Consider the following 20,336-nt stretch of genomic DNA (forward strand, 5'->3'; position numbering starts at 1 on the left):
AGGTATAAAACTGGCCACAGTTTAGTGACTTGTTTTTAAAACCCGTGTAACTTGTTATATATCTCAAATCAACTAACAAACTGTTCTAGTTAAAGTGCTAGAGGTTAGGTCAGAAAGAGGATTTTTTAAATTGTATTTACCTTCAGCGGTTTAACAGCATGGTCTCTTTTAAAAAAAATTGTTGATAATAAAAATAGACAAATAGGCAGAAAAAGTACCATCCATTTGGGTAGGAAGTAAAGAGTCACTACAAAACAAAAGATAACCATTTAAAATCGTATTTATAGCTTACTGATTTACTTCTACCCTGCAGTAATCATTATAAATTGATACTTTAGCTTCGAACGGTAAATATTGTCGGCATACCCCCATCTTAGCCGTTTTGCACCAAGCTGGATTCCAAATTATTATATCTTATTATAACTGCTATTCTAATGAAATACCTCTGCTGTAAAATAATATTCTATTTAGAGCGATTGAATAAAAACTCACTTTTTTTTTTAAATGACTGCAGTGTGAGGTAAAGACAATGTGTCATCCACATACTGAAAGTGTATCAAGCAAACATAAATTTATCTTCAATATTGTATATGTTGTGTAGCAGGAACTGTGCTGTTTGTGCTGCATGTTGGTGGGGAAGCGTGAAAGATTGGGCTTTGCCCTGAAGGAAGAACAGACGATCAATAACTCAAGGCTATGTGTGTTCTTTCTCTCTCTCTCTCTCGCTCTCGCTCTCTCTCTCTCTCTCTCTCTCTCTCTCTCACACACACACACACACACACGCACACACACACACACACACACACACAGAGTTCAAAATCTGTGTTAATTATAGTTTCAAATGATTAAAAGCATTCGTTCACAATCGGTATTATGTTATCTGTCCATAGAGATATTATTAAAATAACATTAAGAGAAACAAAAATGTGATTGTCCTTTTGCTAAGGGAGTGGATTGAGTTACAACTATGATGATCTCATCTGTGTTCAGGCACTGAATGTATTTGGACAGTAGCTGTTGCTTCATACGGCTTAGTGAGAGCAGGCTCTTCTGAAGCTCACACATATCTTACACATTCTACTCTGGTATGCTCACTGAGAGATGCATGGTCTAGTCTTTGCATGCTTCCTTAGTTAAAGTAAATCTTAGTTAAAGATTTTCCCTTTTTTTAAATGCTAGAAATTGTAATTTTGAAATGTTTACACCTGTAATAACCATAGAATTTAAATTATATTTGAGAAAAACATTTGAGTTCATTTGGTGTAGTTATTTTCTTTAGTTATTTTCCTTTTCTCTTACTTCTGGTAAAAAAAAAAAAAAAAAAAAAGTCTCTGGCCTTAAAGTGAGCTCGGCTCTGGACACTGAACTTAAATAGTTTAAACAGCGGCAGTGGAGGCAGTTGGGGGGTGAAAAGGGCTGTTGTTAAAATTACAAACTGCTTCTTATTACATTATTTATGAAACTAATTATGAACCACCCAATGCCTCTTGGGTTCTCTGATCTAAGAAGCTTAGTAGATAAATTTATGAGTGAGGGTTGAGGCTATTTATTAAAATGAAGTATGATCTTGTTGCTTTTGCAACTATACCCGCTGTTTTAAGGGAACAATCAAACCATGCCTTATGAAACACAAGAAAATCAAAAAGACTGAACTGCTGAGCATGATAACGTAATTGACTGCTGTACACTTTAATCAAGCTAAAGATGTGAGGATCTCTCTTTTATCACAAAGGATTGTGGGACAAAAAGATAAAAGTTAAACACTTTTTTTATTTTAGAATGCCGGCATTAAATTCTCAGCACAATCGATACAGCAGTGAAGTTAAGGCTTAATCGTTTATCTTATGTATTTGTTATATTTCAATATACCCTGTTTTATTATATATGAATCACACTCTCCTCACCCTATGGGCACAGCCTTAGTTGGGAAATAAGGTAATGATTATTGCTTGTTTACTTCCTCATGTGTGTTTGCTGTTATAGGCTAATATCTGGCTATTGGTTAATGCCTCATCACTCATTGTCTCTTTTTCTGGCTTCTCCTTGTGTTCACATAAATGTTGCCATCTTTGTAAAGGCCAATTTTGTGTTACATTTTGAACATCTTTGCTTAAGAGAATGATCTTACAATGGTGTGAAAGTATTTGCCCCCTTCCTGATTTCTTATTTGTTTGCATGTTTGTCACACTTTAATGTTTCAGATCATCAAACTAATTTAATATTAGTAAAAGATAACACGTGAACACAACATGAAGGTTTTTATTATTGAGGGAAAACAAAATCCAAAACTACATGGCCATGTGTGAAAAAGTGTTTGGAAGACTTGGAAGACTTGTTGTGATAAATGGAACCATAAATTCTGCTGTTTACCAAAAACTCCTGAAGGAGAATATCCGGCCATCTGTACGTGACCTCAAGCTGAAGCGAACTTGGGTTCTGCAGAAGGACAATGTTTCAAAACACACCAGCAAGACCACCTCTGAATGGCTGAAGAAAAACAAAATGGAGACTTTGGAGTGGCCTAGTCAAAGTCCTGACCTGAATCCTATTGAGATGCTGTGCACCATAAAAAGGTAGTTCATGCTTTAAAACCCTCCAATGTGGCTGAATTACAACAATTCTGCATAGATGAGTGGAGAAAAATTCCTCCAAAGCGCTTTAACGGACTCAATGCAAGTTATCACAAACGCTTGATTGCAGTTGTTGGGTGGCCCTACCAGTTATAAGGCTTTCGGGGCATTCATTTTTTCACACAGGGCCACATAGTTTTGGATTTTGTTTTCCCGCAATAATAAAAATCTTCATTTAAAACATGTTGTGTTCATCTTTTACTAATATTTAAATTAGTTTGATAATCTGAAACTTAAATTAAAGAGTGACAAACATGCAAAAAAAAAAGAAATCAGGACACTTTTTCACACCACTACTTTCATAGCCTTTCAAATATACATGTCTATTTCTGTCTGTGCACACAAATTGTTCTGATAAGACTTTCAGATATATATATATATACTTGTCATAACCATTATGTATAATGAACTATGGCATTGTTTTGCAAGCTGTTTAAAATAATAGGCTTTGATTAATTCTGTCATCTCTGTGATAATTGAGCCTGAATGAGTTTGACAAAAAAAACATGGCTATCTATTTATCTGCCTGTTTAAACCAGTGAAACAAAACTATGAAATTAAATTGTTCACATTTAGTCACAATTATTTATTTAAAATGAACGTAACATTGTGACGTTTTTTTACAATCAGCCTAATAACCAAACAATGCCAAACCTTAATTATTGTTTATATAATCATAAAAATAAATAAGTAAATTGGATGTCCATAATAAACAGTATGGATAATGCCTAAATAAATAGATTTGTGGTTGTGTGAATACAGAAAATGTCAGAATACAGAAATAAAGATCTAAACATGTATTAACATGCTATAATTGATTTATTTATATGAGGTTAGGGCAGTTGTGACTTAGTCGTTAAGACTCTGGGTTATTGATCAGAAGATCAGGGTTTAAGCCCCACCACCTCCAAGCTGCTGCTGTTGGGCCCTTAAGCAAGGCCCTTAATCCTCTCTGCTCCAGGTGCACTTATCATGTGTGATCCCAAATTCTGCCCCCAGCCTCCTAACAAACTGGGATTTGCAGTGAAAATAATTGCATTGTGCTGTAATGAATATGCAACATCATTTTTTTGTTGTTGTTTTTTGTTTCATTCAAGTTATTTTCAGTCATGGACTTAATGAAATGCATCTGTTCTGACAGTTTATCATCATTTTAACGAACCTTATTTAATGCTCTTAAATGCTATTAAATTCATGGTTTGTTAATGTTAACTAATTTGCACCCACAATTTAACACATTTACTCGTTTTAGGAAATCCTATTATTTTATGTCTTCTGCTGTTTTTTGTAATTTAGCTGTAGCTACAGTATGGCAGTCGATGTTGCCAGGTTAGTAATTAAGAGGTTAGGTCTAGTTAGGTCTTTAGGGAGTGGGTTGGTAATGTCAAGATCTAGTAGTAGGAGAAGCCAAAGAATTACTGTCTATCTGTCAAGCTCTATATTCTGCACAGTGGCTAAGGGAATATTGATCCGAATTTCAGAACTGGTAATAATAGGGCGTGTCTGTCTGTCTGTAGGCATGTGGATCAAGGTCAGGTATGTAGGTGTGCATGTTAGACGATACACATGTTTACCAAATCAGAAGATAGACAGGCATATTATTGATCTTCTCTACTGAATGGTTACTTAAACACAAGTGATTTAGTTTAGAAATAAGGCTTGTACACCTCAGAAATGGGGTGATTGTTAAGGAATATTTTAAAACTATGTATTGAATACTTAGTATGACACAGTGGGCAGTGTGTGTGTGTGTGTATCATGGACTTCCTTATTGGCTGTTATGAACAGCTTGTGACTGTGCATTCCTATTTATTAATGCTATGTATTGGTGGCATTGGAAGTAGATGACTATGTTTTAATATACCAGTCCCTTGCATCCAGTTAATGTGAAGTTGAAAATGCTTGAACAATTTGTTTGTCAACTTGAGCAAGTTGTTTGCCCCAGGCCTGGAAAGGAGTACAGTGATGAGGGTGTGGAGGCAACAGTGAAGCATGGTGGAGATTCCTTGCATGTTTGAGAATGCAAGGAACACAGGCAGAGGAATTTAGGAATACACGCAGATACATATCCATTATGCAATACAATCAGGGAGCCGTTTGATTTGACAGCGGACAACAAAAATACAGTCAATGTCATTAAGAACTATCTTCAGCGTAGAGAAGAATAAGGTGTTCTGGAAGTAATAGTTTTGCCCCACATAGAGCCTTGATCTCAACATCATTGAATGTGTCAGGTTTACATGTAGAGGCAGAAGGATTTCAGGCAGCCCACATTTACATAAGATCTGTGTTTGGCCTCCAAGATGTTTGACATCCTTCCTGTCAATTTCTTTCAAAAACTAGGTGCAAGTGTACATAGAAGAATTGGTGCTGTTTTTAGGCAAAGGGTGGTCACACCAAAATATTGGTTAGATTTTAATTTTTCTTTTGTTTATTTTTTTTATGGTAAATATGAACTAACAAATTTGTTTCTGAAAGAATTCTTCCTTTGCAGCATTTTCAATACCTGCCAAAACTTTTGCACAAAATTATTACACAATATATGTATATTTATGTTTGGAAATAATTAGTCTTTTAGAAGAAGAACAAGACACATGCATGTTCCTCTTGCTTATATGCAACAAGCTAAGTAAAAGAAGCAAAAACACAAGATTTGGACAGTGACTGACTAGAAGAAGGTTGTGTGGACAGATGTACAGGGTGTGGACAGATCAGAGTCAGAAAATTAAAGAACTTAGACTGAGACCAGGAGAGATGTTAACCGATTGTCTCCCATAGTCGAACATATAGGTAAGAACTTAATGGTTCAGGGTTGTTTTGGAACAGAGAAGGTTGGAGACTTATTCCTAATGTCCTAAAACAACATTGCTACCATTTTATTCTCAGCATCAACTTTATCTAGACTTTAGCTAATTGGAGCTAACTTTACCATACAACAAGGGAATTGCCCAATGCATACATCTAAGCTTTATAAAAGCTTTATACATATATTTTATTCATTTTTAAATTACCTTGTATGTTGCATATAAACAACTGTATGTGTGGGGGTTTTGAAACATTTGGCAGGCACTATACAACCCCAATTCCAAAAAGTTGGGACACTGTGTAAATTGTAAATTGAAACGGAATACAATGATATGAAATCTATGTTCTATTCACAATAAAACAAACAAACAAAAACAAAACATATCAAATGTTTAAACTGAGTATATATATACCATTTTAATGAAAAAATAAGGTAATTTTTAATTTCTGACCATATTCATCTGTGAACCGAGGAGACGAGTTGCTAAAGTTTGAGGAGAGGAATGTTGTCCCATATGTGTCTAATACAAGAATTCCACAGGCACTAATGCACTCCCATACCATCAGAGATGAGACTTTTCAAACTGACCACTAATAACTAGCCAGATGGTCTCACTCCTCTTTAGTTTGGAGGACATGGTGTCCATGGTTTCCAAAAAGAAAATAAATATTTTGAATTGTCTGAACAGACACTTCCACTTTGCCTCAGTACATTTTAAATGAGCTTTGGCCCAGAGAGGATGACTGCGTTTCTGGATCATGTTCACACATGCCTTCTTTGCATGATGGAGATTTAAACTGCATTTGTGGATGACATGGCAAACTGTGTTTACAGAGAATTATTTATAGAGGTGTTAATGAGCCCATGCAGTGATTTCCATAACAGAATCATGACTGATTTAAATGCAGCGCCGCCTGAGGGCCCGAAGATCATGTGCATTCATTATTGATTTTGCTCTCGTCACTTTTGCACAGAGATTTCTCCAGATTCTAGGAAACTTAATTTATGTATACTGTAAATTATGAGATATTCAACTGTTTTGCAACTTTATGTTGAGGAACATTATTCTGAGTTTTTTCCTCACAATTCCCCCCTAGACAGTCTTTCACAGATTGTTGAATCTTCCTTTACTTCTTAGACTCTGGGTATAAATAGTGTATTTTAGAGCGACAGTCATCTTACTGACTTGTCAATTAACCTAATTATTTGCAAAAAGTTTCTCCAACTGTTTAATTTAAACACTTCTATTTTCCAGACTTTTGTTTGCCCCGTCCCGACTTGTTTTAAGATGTGTTACAGCCATCAAATAAATTTTCCTCAGGTTAAACATTTGATATGTTTTCTATTTTCTATTGTGAATAAAATATGGGTTTGAGATTTGCAAATCATTGCATTAATTTTTTGTTTACATTTTACACAGTGCCCTTACTTTCTTGAAATTGGGGTTAAATTTTGACAGTGCTATTTATGTTGGTTTGTCAGCATGATACTATACAGTGCATGTGAAATTTTAATGCCAAGACGTGACATATACAGTACTTAGAAAGTATTCAGACTGCGTTCACTTTTTATCAATGTTATGTTGCAACCTGATTCTACAATCATTTACATTTATTTTTTTCTCATTAGTCTGCACTTAGTATCCTATAATGGCAAAGCGAAAACAGAATAAAAAAAAATTATAATAAATAAGAGAAAAAAATCACATGTACAAGTATTCAGAACTGTTAGTCAGAACTTACTTGAAACACCTTTGGCATCAATTACAGTCTCGATTTTGGGAGTATGACACAACAAGCTTTGCACACCTAGATTGGGGGATTTTTCTGCAAATTCTCTTAAACCCAGAGTGAGGTCCTGAGCACTGTGGAACAGGTTTTTATTAAGGACATCTCTGTACTTTGCTCCATTCGGCTTGCCCTCTACCCTGACCACTTGCCAAGTCCCTTCTGCAAAAAAACACCACCACAGCATAATGGGCAGGTGATGAGTGGTGCCTGATTTCTTCCAAGCATAACATTTAGAATTGAGGCCAAACGTCAATCTTGGTTACCTCATACCAAAGAAACTTGTTCCACACAGTCTGAGAGTCTACAGGTGCCTGTTAGCAAACTCCAAGTGGGCGTCCATGGGTTTTGCATTGAGGAGAGGCTTCAGTCTAGCCACTCTGCCATAAAGCTCAGATCAGTGGACATTTCTACAATTGCATTTTCAGTTTCTCATTATGGGGTACTGAGTGTAGATTAATAAGAAAGAAAAAAAAAACCTGTAAAATCAGTGAAGGGGGTCTGAACACTTACCAAATGCACTGTACTGTATAGGTATACACTGATAAATTATAACTTTAAAACCACTGACCGGAAACATAAATAGCATTGATTTTCTTGTTACACTGGCACCTGTTGAAAGGGTGGGATATATTAGTCAAGTCAAGTCAGAAAAAAATAAATTTAAATTATATTTTTTTTTTATTTTATTATTATTCTCTTGATATAGTAGGCTGCAAGTCAACAGTTTCTGAAGTTAATGTTTTGGAAGAAAGAATTCAGCTGATTCAGCTTCAGTGTCACAAAGAACAGTTCAGGAAATCATTCCTACCCTATTCCATTGTACTGTACAATAACTTTACTCTGTGTAACAGATGATAAAAGCAACTTATATACATATCCCATTATTCACTGTCACTTTACACACACATACATACACTCTGACAATTTGCACATTTAATTTTTTCTTCTTTTCTTTCTTTTTGAATTACCAGTTTGCCCTCTGTTTTTATGTAGCATCATCTGCAATATTGCATTTATTTATATAAATTACAATTATTTCTTTACATTCTGTTTTTTCCCCCCTCCCCTACTACTGTTTCTGTAACCTGCTGCTGCAGAAACACAATAATTTCCCTCATGGGACAAATAAAGTACATCTAAGTCTAAGACAAATGGGCAAATTCTTACCTGACATTGACATGGTATCAAATTGTGATTTGAAAACTGACAGAGCATCTTTAAAATACCAGTTTGTGGGGTTACTGTCATGCAGTAGTTAGTACCTACCAAAAATAGTCTAAGGAAGGACAACCAGTGAACTAGTAAAAGGGTGATGGGCACCACTGACTTAGTGATGGGCATGTGGAGTGAAACCATCCTGTCTTGTCCAACCCCCCAGAAAAAAAATTTATTATTAGGTGCTGCAAATAAATAGAGCAAGAGTGCATTGCAGATAAGGTGCATTTGGGGTTGTGTAGCCACAAACTTGTCAGAGTGCCCATGCTGAACTGTTACTCTCAAAAGCACATACAATGTAAAAGGTCATGAAACATATTTTGTTTTACATTTTCCAGGTCGTCCTGTTTGTAAAATTATTGGAGAAACCCTAGGAAACATTCAGCCAGTGTGCAAAAGGAGCTTTGTAGTGTCCCATCTCAGTTTTTTTTTTTTCCCCTTGCCATAGCCACAACTGGCTTGTTTACTATGGACAATCTTACATTAGGGTCAGTCTTACAATTATAATGAACAAACGAATACATTATTTTATTACCACTTTATCTGTCTAAAGCTGATTTGAAACAATGTCCTTTGAAAAACCACTATACAAATAAAACATTTATCGATTTGAATTGCATTGAATAGTTTGACCTAATAAAATTAGTGATTTTACGACCGGGGTCCCATTTAGCTCTTCTATCATTAAAATGTTTCAGCATTGAATCTAAGAAAGCATGCAACCATCCCAAAATGTGTTAGCCCATCTCAGGCAATTCTTACAAGGGTTCTTGCAAGAGTTGTGGCTGACTATCATATGTATAAAAGGTTGTGAAAGTATATTTTTATTATTCGATAATTGATTTTCAATCTATTATTTGCATTGTACTTTCAAAGTGACATTGTCATTAGCCAATAAAAATCAGAGAACTTACCTTTCTTCTTCTCATGATCTGTAGGAAATTTGGGTGATGCAACTTCTTGTTGAGATGTGGAATATTTCAAATATTTCATACGGGTGAATGTGTTGTGGACATAGAAGAGTGTGGAGGGGCACAACCGAAATGTACATTTTTTATGACCTTTAATGGAAGCACTCAATAAAATGAGTGTTACAAGCTTAAAATTCACACATAAATGCAACAGTAATATGATTTTTATTTATTGATATTATTCTGAGGAAATATGGAGATGTAGTGGGCTGGGACAAGCACTTATGTTTTTTAAGTGATTCATTTGATTGAAATTGAACACAAATTGCACCCACATTGTGGAATCCCTTGTTTATTTCTTTCCTCTTGGTCTATTCCATAATGGAAGTACTCTGCTGGATCAGAAGTAGAAACTTCATTGTTTCCCAAATGAAACGGTTGAAACACCCTTTCTGGTTCAGTGCTAGTCATGGTTCATTCACAACTCCAGATGTTTGTGTCCAAAGCTCAATTCTTTCTCAGAACAAATGCGTTCACCATGGCCATCTTGCAATAATATTTGCTCTATTAGTAAGACACTTTTGCCCTTCACAAATCATTGGCACGTTGCTAGAGTAATATGAGCTTACATTAAAAACAATCATTCTCTGATGGCATAATTATTGCTTTTGTCAGTGTGGTCATTTGTTCCAAATTGCTCTTTAATGGCCTAGCTGTTCACCATGACATTGACGCGTCCTGAAAGTTTCGCTACTTTTCTGTGCTTGGTCGCAAACCTATGTACGCGTTATCTCAAATGTGATTAGCCACTTGGTTATTTTTATGCCAAGTTTACTGAAAATGCATTCCTGAATATGTGAAATCAGCCGCACTCATCACTTTCGTGTGCATGCAACCTTTATATGAGACCCCATGTCATATTTATGCTCTCAGCTCCTGCCCAGTCTCCAGGACTACAGCAGAGCGATCAGCCTGTCAAAAGTTTGAGACATGCACATGGGGTCCCTCTTACCTTGCCACTGGACATGCTTTTAGGTTTTAGGTTGAATTTCTGCTGTCAGTTCAATGTCAGACTTTTTTTTTTTCTTCGTTCAAAAAGTGTTATATACGGAACATTATGAGAAACGTTATGGTTTATATATTTGATATGGTTTTGAGCAGCTACTTTTCTTAATGTACTATAGACCTCTCACGTAGTTAATGAGCATAGATCTGTAAATCCTCAATAAACCCTGTTTGCTGATATGTGACATGTGCTAATAAGAAAAGGGAAGATGCAGTCACTGTTTGGGGAGCGAATGAAAGTGATCGAAGGCGAGAGAGAGAGACATATACACTTATAGCACATGCACACACATACAGTGCTCCCAGGACAGGGGGCGAGTGGCTGTCTGTATTGAGTGCATGAATTATGCAGAGGTAGGAGGAGGACAGCGGTTCTAGCAGACACACTCTCTCTCTCTCTCTCACACACACACACACACACACACACACAGAGACACACTCGATGTGCTCGCACTCCTGGGATTGAGAGCTGTGCTCATTAGCTCGGTTCTGGCCACCCCTACAGCTTGCACCCCATCACAGCATGACAGCAGCAATGGTCCTCCTCTCTCACTCGGGCTGCTGCATGAAAGAGTATTGACCCAGGTACGGTACCATGGGCCAGCAGGTGAGGTTCACAACCACAGATTTACACACTGTTTCACCAGCAGTAGACAGTGGCTTGTTTTGAAAGGGGTTTCTACATAGTTGAACAATATGCTGCTGGCATAGGATGGGTATTATGATGGTAGAGTTTGAGTTGATAAATGGATTATATGAAATTCTCTTACTTAACTTTCCCTTGATTGGCTTGTTAGAGTTTTTTTTTTGTTGTTGTTAAGGTCGTTTTTTTAATACACATATTTTAAGCTAATATGAAGCATATGTGCATAAAACTGGATTTTCTTTTTATTGTGGAAGTTAGTTTTAAGCCACAATAGTGGTGTGTTCTATGGAAGGAGAATAACACAGTTATGGAAAGCTGAGGTAGGTAGGTATTGTAGGCTAGGAGTTTTTTTTTTTTTTCTTTTTTTTTCTTTTTTGGAAAACATTCAATTCTAAAAATACTTAAGAGTTGATTATTGATTTTTTTTTACTGTTTATTCTGTGTATCATAATAGATCAACAGTGCTTGAGTGAAGAGCTAGATCATCAAGGTTATTGGATATATAGCTTCAGAGCTATGCACATTGAATTGAACTCCTGCCTGGGGAGCACTCTGCATTGTTGATTGTATTTGCTAGTGACCACTGCTGCGTGTTCACGATTCCAACCTTGTACAGTTTGGAAGTTACGAGACATCTATCTCAGTAGCTTAAAAGCAGAGCTAATGCAACACGTCTACGTATTTCCAGTCTTATCTCTCTACCATCCCATCAGCCTGATCTATTCTGCATTGTGTTAGGAGAAAAACAATGCTATCTCCACATATCTGCATTACTGCTCATCCCAACTGCTTATCAGTACTCAGAAACAGCACACCCACTCAAATTCAGACACTAACTTGCTGAGCTCTTTGTGGAACAACGTTACCACTAAATGCTGGCTCAGGTGTGGATTTGGCTCTATTTGAAGGCGATAATTAGACTAAATTTGCCATCAAACATCAGTTGTTCCTGGTAGTAGCAAAGAGAGGTTTGTCATTTTCTGGACAGTTTCTGAACTGCTTTCTTTAATGCCAAAACAGTTTACACCATCGTTTGGTATTTCTATGTACTGAGTAGAGTCACTGGGTATAGGGTGAATATAGTATAGCTGCTTAGCCTGGGGAAATCACAGGTGACTTAAATCGTGTGTCTTTGGAACTGAAAATGTGAGGACCTCTGGTTTACCCCATATTTACCCCTTATTTTACGTTAAAAATTTCCCCGATTATTTCAATTATTTGCTAAACTCAGTTAAGATTAGTCTTTAACTCTAATTAGTCTAAATATTTATTAAAGCTAAGTGTTAGTTTACGTTCTTAAAATAACTGTTTATTTATAAATAATATATGTATAATTTGTTAATAATATTACGCAATGCACAGTAATGTAAGCTGAGAAAATTAAAAATGTTCAGCCATGCAAACATCAAATAAGATCAGCCATAATCGGCTACACTTGTTAGTTTGCTTTCAGGTATTGGAAAATTATTATTATACAGACCCATTATCGATATTTGTATCTATATTTTTAGTGAATAAATAGTTGTCTGTTTTCATATTAATGATAAATATGACACATGGCCTGTAGCAGAATATAAAAACCACTGGAAAACACTGACATACCATGTAATTTAAAGAAGCTGTTTATCGTTATATATTCTGTAATTTGTGACAATAAGCAAACTAGCTTTCAGTGTTTACCAATGTCTTTGCATTAATAAAAATTATATATATATATATATATATATATATATATATATATATATATATATATATATTTTTTTTTTTTTTTAAACTACATTTGAAAACATTAGCCATCTATTGATAAGGTTCATCAGGTTTACTTTGGTTTATGAGTTTGTTATATTCCAAATGGATAAGAAATATATTATACAACTTGAGTCAAAATGGGGTCCATTTCATTATAATGTTCTCATGATTTTCGAAGAACATTTTCTATTTATAATGTTATAAAAAAGATCATTAAAAAATGATGAAAAACAAAGCACTTCATTTTTTTATTAAATAATATTTTTGAAGCCTGGCAAAGATATGAGATGTGCACAGAACGCAGTTTGTGTGCTGTATGGAGCACTATATAGTGAATTGTAGTGAAATTCCAGTAAAAAGTTAATTGTTTATCTCCTATTATTGTTAATGACTTTTTGGGTTGATGTTTTTTTTTTATCTCCGAGCACAGTGGCTAGGTTCTGTGTCCATGTATTGCAGATCTATACTGGATCAACTATTTATAAACCCCAAAACAACCTAATGCCAACACAGATGTAGCTCTGTTGCTTGTGAGTCAGCCCTGATTTTGTTATTGTAGGAAAGGCCTCATCAAGAGGATAACTACAATCTATTTCTTAAATTTGAAATCCTTGTCAAATTAATGAGAATTGAGAGAAGAGCCTGAAATAAAAAGTTTCTGAGCTTTTGCACTGATAGAAAAAGTAGAACTTATCAGGAATGTTTCATTTTGTCTCTGGGAAATGACAAACTAATAACAGATAAAAAGCTTTGAAAAGATTGAGTGTGATGAAATACTAGTAATAATAAGGCATAGAAGATTATTAACTAATGTTATTCTCTTATCAAAGCATGCTTCACATTTTTTCAAAACTCCAGGGGGGAATATATATTTTTTTTAACAGGGCTTTGAAATAATGATAACTATTTTTAATGTTAACAAAGCTAGCAATATTCTGCAAAGCTCTGATCGAGATAAGGATTTAGAGTTTAATAGTTTTTCATATCAAATAACAGCTTCATATTGATAAAGGAGTATAATTTAGGTTGGAAAATATACTAATCATAATCATTATGTTGTTGTTGCTGTTATTATTAATATTAATGTTGTTAAATCATGGCAGTGTAATTGCTGTAGACACTGTACTAAGGTTACATTTACTTAAGTCATTTGAAATACTATGTAAGTATTTAAATTCAGGTAGGGTTATTAAGACCAGGCAGTAGGAGAGATTAAGGTTTGTGTGCATTATTCTTCTAACCCGTCATTTCAAGTGTATAAGTCACAGAGACCCGTGTCATCGGCACTAAAAGCTCTCTGTATCTCTTATGCTGGTGAAAGGTTACAGGTCAACTGTAAAAGGAATACATGCAAGAGGCTGGTAATGTTTTCACCTACAACCATCCGCTTATTTACCCTGTTGGGAAAGCATTGTTTCCAGAATGCAATCTGTCAAGCATAACTAGATTTCTGTGGATTAATTGCTTTTTATTTATTTATTTATTTTTTATTATTAATCGCTGTTCCGTTTTACATGAATTTCCCAAGACCTCAACTGATGTTGCGAGGTAAGATTGGAAAGGCAGATTTTGGTAAATTGGCTTGGAGATAAGACATTATCTCGCATCACATCTAGGGCAACTCTCAGGCAGGAAATGTGCTGTGTTAACTTTATAATAATCACTAGCATTCATGTCCGTGTTCACATAACAGCTAGATTATTATACAGCGTTAGTGTTTTTGAATAGACTTTCTCAAAATCAGACATTTCTTTTCATTAGTTCACCTGTATTTCTGTTAATAAATTTTTTAAATGTTCTGATATTATCAACGTACATTATTAGACACCGTTCTTCACTATTAAAAACACCTCCACTAATTGCTTCTCATGAGCGCATCTGTTTTTGTATACATTTGCCTGCATTGTGCCTGTGAATGCTGATTTGGTTTTAGACAAACAAAGCAATTTTTTCCTTTCCTCTACTTTTGATATATGGTTCATTAACTTGTATAGATCTGACACGTGTTACGGCCTATGCAAATCAGCATTACATGTATGCAAATCATGCAAATCAGGTTATATTTTCCTCTCTTTCCCTGAACGACATCGAGCACTTATCCACACGCGAGTGCACAAGTGACAAAGGGTTTCAATTAAGCGATAGAAAAACCAGACTCACTCATCTTCCTCTCAATCCATCCATCAACAAAGCCCTTTTAATTAGTATTCATTAATTGTCGTGCTGTAAAATCTATTTATGCCTGTTTTTATCAAGCCATCAAAGAGCTCACTAATTGCTTCATAATATGAGAACTAGATCCAGTACATGTTGGACCTGTTTTTAAAACAGCATTTCAAAGCAAGCGGTGAGGCCGATTTCACGTCTGGGATGCAACAATACCTCTGTATGTTTTGGGAACAGTACGCCGTGTAATCCCCTGTGGTTTGATTATAAATCATCATCAGATGAAACTTGGTGTTCCTAAATACAGAACCCAAAAGCACAAGAGCTGTATATTTGTTCTTGCACGACTTCCTTGGGATTCTTGGATTGTTTGCTTAGAACATTCTGGCACCTGGTATATTTTCCATAAAGTTTTATTTATTTATTAATTTTTTTTTTTTTTGGAACAAGACACTTTTCCCACTGTTGGCTCATACATTTCTGAAAGTCACTTCAGAGGTTCTATACATTGTGAAAATACACCAGCCAATATTTTGTGACAGATGTTCACACTTCTGTTGTGGAATGGGGGGAAAAAATGAAGCGGTGTCCGTGCCACATCCACACGCGAGTGAGCAAGAGGCAAATGCCAACAAGTTAATTAAATGTCATACCAGCCTTCTAGCACTGGCTTCTACGCACTGTATGAAGTGTTATCATATGATCACTGCACTCACTTCAAATTCATCTCGCCTTGAAACAATATGGAAAAATGATTAAGGTCATTAACGGTCAGAGAAACAGGAACTGTGTAATGAAATATCTAAACCGCGTATATGAATCACTCATTTGTAGAGTTTCAGTGTGATAAGAATGAGCACGAGTGAGCCACCGGGGGTTAAGTGTACAGGATAATTTCATGCTCAGGAGTTAATGTAATTTATGTTCCTGTTAGATATTTCTTACAAAATATTAGAAAAAGAATAAGAAACATAAGCGTTCAGCATTTCGCAGCTAGTTTTAGAGCAGTGATTCATGAAGTGGCATCTGTAAAGCAGAGCTACGGTGGAAATCACATCCACACATTATCAAACATATGGTTATTATGGATCAGGGCAGATGGTGTGCTTATATGAAAATAATGCATGCCGGGGTGCTGTGATATGGCATGAAGAGAAACAGAGTGCTAATCTAACTTATTTTTATATAACAGCATTGCCTATAGTGCGTTATTTCGCTAATATCAAAGCAGCATGACCCTCAAGGCTCATCTCCAACTTTTAAACTAACATACTGATGAGTCATTAGTATGTTCCAGTATGTTTGTCTTCAGTAGACAACATGGTGTATAAATAATGTCAAAATAATAATAATGTCAAAAGGTAAAAGCCCATATTTACATTATCAAAGTTCCGAAAACATAAGGTTTTGCGCTATAATGCGAGGAATATGGACTGGTAGGATGAAGTTGCATAGATGCGTAGTTCTAAATACATAGCTGTTGTAAACAATATTTCAAACTTTTGGTTGCAATAATTACCTTCAACACAAGGATTTAGCTTTTATTTGTCTGCTAAGCAGCTTATTCAAATCCACTCGGCTTTTACCATTTATGTTTCTGTAAGCTTGAGTAACCAGGTTCTGTGTCCAGATCATCTGGTCTTTGTCTTTATGCTAAACCTGCTCTTGTTCCAAAAGCAGATCCTCTAATACATTAGCAAGTTCAGCCCATTACCCAGTTCTGACACACGGTAATGTGTGTGTAATCCATTACAGAATTTTTCTCCTTGTGTGTGAATAAAGACTTTGGGAAAGTCATACTTTCCTCTGTGCAATTTCTGTTTCTAAAGAGCACTATCTAACCCGTATCTGTGTTTACTTGTTACAGTGACGTATCCTTCTCACTATATATACCTTTCTTTCCACTCTATTTTTCTTTCCTCCATTAGGCCCATTAATACACATTGGGTTCTTATTTCCCCTGTTCCCCCGTCCTCCCTGATCGGTGTGTCGCTCTCAGTTGCTAAAATTTTATTAATTGTTTTTTTACTTGCTAGTAAGCTTCATCACTCTCATGCTAACAACTTTAACATAGGGTTCACTGTTAGTTATCTAATACTATCTAATCTAAATTTGCAAAATGACATAAGGATATCTGCAGAGTGTTTTGTTCAACTTTTCTATAAATGAATTCATAACGAGCTACAAAACACGTACCACAGTGTGCTCGGGTTGCCATGCGGTAATTAGGCAAGTCGATAATTAATAATTGAGTTGTCTTCTGGCTCACAACTGAAGGGTTAAATCCTCAGTTTGTGTGAGAGAAAGTATGAGATTTTACGTGCTTTACATTTGTACCTGGGCTTCCTGCGGGTTTCCTCTGGGTTTCCCGGTTTCCTCCCACTTACCAAAAACATGCACACTGCCTTACCCGCAGTGTTTCTGAGATAGCCTCTGGCTTCACCACGACTCTAATCAAGATAAAGTGCTTGCTGAACGTGAGTGATCTGTCTCTAACACTTAATCATGCAGTCAGATCCAGTTGCTTTCCCAGAATGTCTACAATCAAGTGACATTAATATACGGTTTGTGTGTAATAAATAACGCTGTAGTACGCACAGAAAAATAGGGAGATTCACACATAGTAGTAGCAGTGTGTGTGTGTGTTTTAGATTATGCCAAAGATGAGCGAATGCAGAAAGAGTTGTGTAGTGTTTTAGGAAAGAAGGGCTTCGAGTGGTATTGAGGACAGGAAGAAGTCGAAACTGCGCATCTCCCCCAGGTCCATAACACTGTTGCCTAGTAACAGGTGCTTCGTGAGGCAGGTCTGGGTGATGACATCAGAGATCAAAGCCACAAAGTCTCTACACTGTCATAAGCTGTAATTAGCCATTAATTAGTGTTCCTATATCAAATTGCCATTGTGTTTTTGCACACGCACTTTTATGATAGTACAGAAAAAGTGCGAAAGAAAAAATAATGTTCTGTGATGGATATCTATTGATCTGTTGGTCATTCTTTTGTGTTGACAATACTGACAGTGTTCCAGGGAATACACACAGCCTGCTACTCCAGTGTGTCAGCTGGTTTCAGGTACATTCAGTTCGGTGCCAAATCGTACTGAGAGGATCCCACTGAGGGCTTTTTAGAGGGATAACTATCACTGAGTATTATTGTTTATGATCCAGTGAATCAACAGGGTGTATACCTGCTGTCTTTGTTACGCTGGAAAAACCCAGTCACATGGCACTGCAGCTAAAAGCACAAAAAAAAATAATTCTTGTTCCCAGATTCAGTGTAGAAATTTTCCTTTTTTTTTTTAAACTGGCCTTGGCTGGGGCAGCAGTAACTCAGTGGTTAGGATGCGCTCAGAAGGTCCTGAGTTCAAATCCCTGCACCACAAAGATGCCACTGTTGGATTCTTGAGCAAGGCCCCTAACCCTCAACTGCTCAGTAGTGTAAATGGTCAGGATCAGGCTGCCAAATGCCCTAAATGTGTATTTAAAAAAAGAAAAGAAAAGAAAGAATTGGCTGCAGGAAGGAAGTTTAAAGAGAATTAATTTTTAAGCTCATATTTATTTTATATATTGCAGCTGAAATACAAATTGAGTGAAATTGGAAAGAAAAAAAAAAAAAAAAAAAATTCTTATCCGTGAAGAACAATTTTCTCTTTATATTTTATGGAGAAATCAGATTTTATTTGTGGTTGAGATTTGTTTTTTTTACTTGGAGTGGAAAATGTCAAAGCACAATATAAACTTGTTAAATGTACTGTAAATTTTGTCAGATTACTAAACATATACGAGGGAAACGGACCCTGTGATCCCTAAATTTTTCGGGTTTTCTTCTCTTTTCCTACACAGATGGGTGCAGTAAACAGCACAGCTTGGGGTACAGAAGGAGGTCAGAGTCTGATACACATGCTCCGAAAACTTGCCAATAGTAACAGGTGAGGCAGAGCACTGAGAAACAAGGGTTGGGTTTTTTTTTTTTTTTGTCCCTTTCACCCTCTAGTGCTTCATCCCTTCTTTATGGTTGTTTTAGTTTCTTAGAGAACTCATGCTTTGATCCATGTTTTTTTTTGTCAGAGGCCAAGGCACACTTGTGTGATGAGGGCTTCCTTGAGCTGTTGCCTCTCCCAGAGACTGATACTGGCCTATTGTTTAGGACACACTTTCCTCACTCTATCCCTCACCCTCTCCCCTGCTAATATAAAAAGGCTATCCTTTTGAAGCTGTCCACCCATGTTTTAGTCCAAAAAAAAAAAAGGAAGTAATGTGTGCTGCACTCGATCATCGTGACTGTCAGCACCAGCAAGTAGTCATTCTCCGACAGAATGACTTCTCTTCCAGCAAGTATTTAAACAAAACCTCACAGTAATTTAATGTCATGTTCAGCTTTCCAAGTAAAGAAACAGCAAATCGTTCATCTTGTTCTCAGCAGCAAGTTCAAATCTTGATGCCACGCCCATCTTTTCTCTTGTGGTGCATCCTTTCTGCATGGATGAGAGATTTCCTCTCTCCCCGACCAATCAGAATGATGCTCGCTAGAGGGTATATCTGTGTGTATAATGTGGTAAAGGGCAGTTTTAGTTCACATTCTCATGATGTATAAACAAATGTTTGAGCAGCAGCAGTTATGCATTACTTGCATACAGTATTTTATACAACACTTCATTAGCACACAGGGAAACCAGGCATCTTTAAACAGGCCTGTGCTTGTCTGTGTTCTAATTATCCTAACTTTCATCTGACATTTGAGGATTTCAACATCAATATTCTTATAACAGTTCAAATGTGTAGTATATAATGTATGTAAGCAAAATTGTAAAACCTGTATTTAAGTCACAGGACAAACTCATCCAACTCTATTGATCCTCAAGCACTCAATTCTGCCTTTAGGATAAACACGTTATCTGTAGTAGCTGTTCTGTAGAATCGCTTTAACCTAAACACAATGCTGTCGTTTTTCAGGTCTCATCCAGACTCTGCAGTGGGATCACTTGCTGCTGAGATTTTGAAAAGAATCTGATTCCAAGAAGTGACAGGAACCAAGTGCACTAGTGAAACTTAAATCTCAGTGCACTCAATGTGACTATTTTTGTATTTCTTTTTAAGTGTAAAACATTAATGTGTCCAATTTTGTGTAAATAAATTATAAAGCACTTGAAGTTTCAGCGTTCAACACTTAATATTCATATCGTATATTAATATGCTCATTTCTTATTGCCAGAGTTTTTCCCCCAGTTATTTGTTTTTCCTGCTTTAACACACACCAACTCAAAATGTGTATCTTAAATGGGTAAATCTGATGTATAAAACTAGCCAGTTACCATTAAGGATTTTAGAAGCAGCCCCACATAGAAACAGCACAAATGCA

General features: G+C 36.1%; 1 protein-coding gene across 7 annotated transcripts in view; it reads left to right on the forward strand.

The window, feature by feature from the left end:
• The window catches only part of ulk4 (unc-51 like kinase 4), a 100,970-nt gene extending 80,843 nt beyond the window's left edge, over positions 1-20,127 (forward strand). For 5 of the 7 annotated variants that reach the window (XM_046846508.1, XM_046846509.1, XM_046846507.1 and 2 more), the window contains exon 36: positions 602-926. In XM_046846508.1, the coding sequence (XP_046702464.1) occupies positions 602-829 (228 nt within the window). In that variant the 3' untranslated portion in view covers positions 830-926. Of the gene's footprint in view, positions 1-601; positions 927-18,820; positions 18,907-19,045; positions 19,386-19,930 lie in introns of those variants that run through there. The other 2 variants (XM_046846512.1, XM_046846514.1) reach the window with 2 other exon arrangements.
• Positions 20,128-20,336: the final 209 nt, after the last annotated feature.

Source organism: Silurus meridionalis, chromosome 4 (genome assembly GCF_014805685.1).
Source record: "Silurus meridionalis isolate SWU-2019-XX chromosome 4, ASM1480568v1, whole genome shotgun sequence".
NCBI classification, from domain to species: domain Eukaryota; kingdom Metazoa; phylum Chordata; class Actinopteri; order Siluriformes; family Siluridae; genus Silurus; species Silurus meridionalis.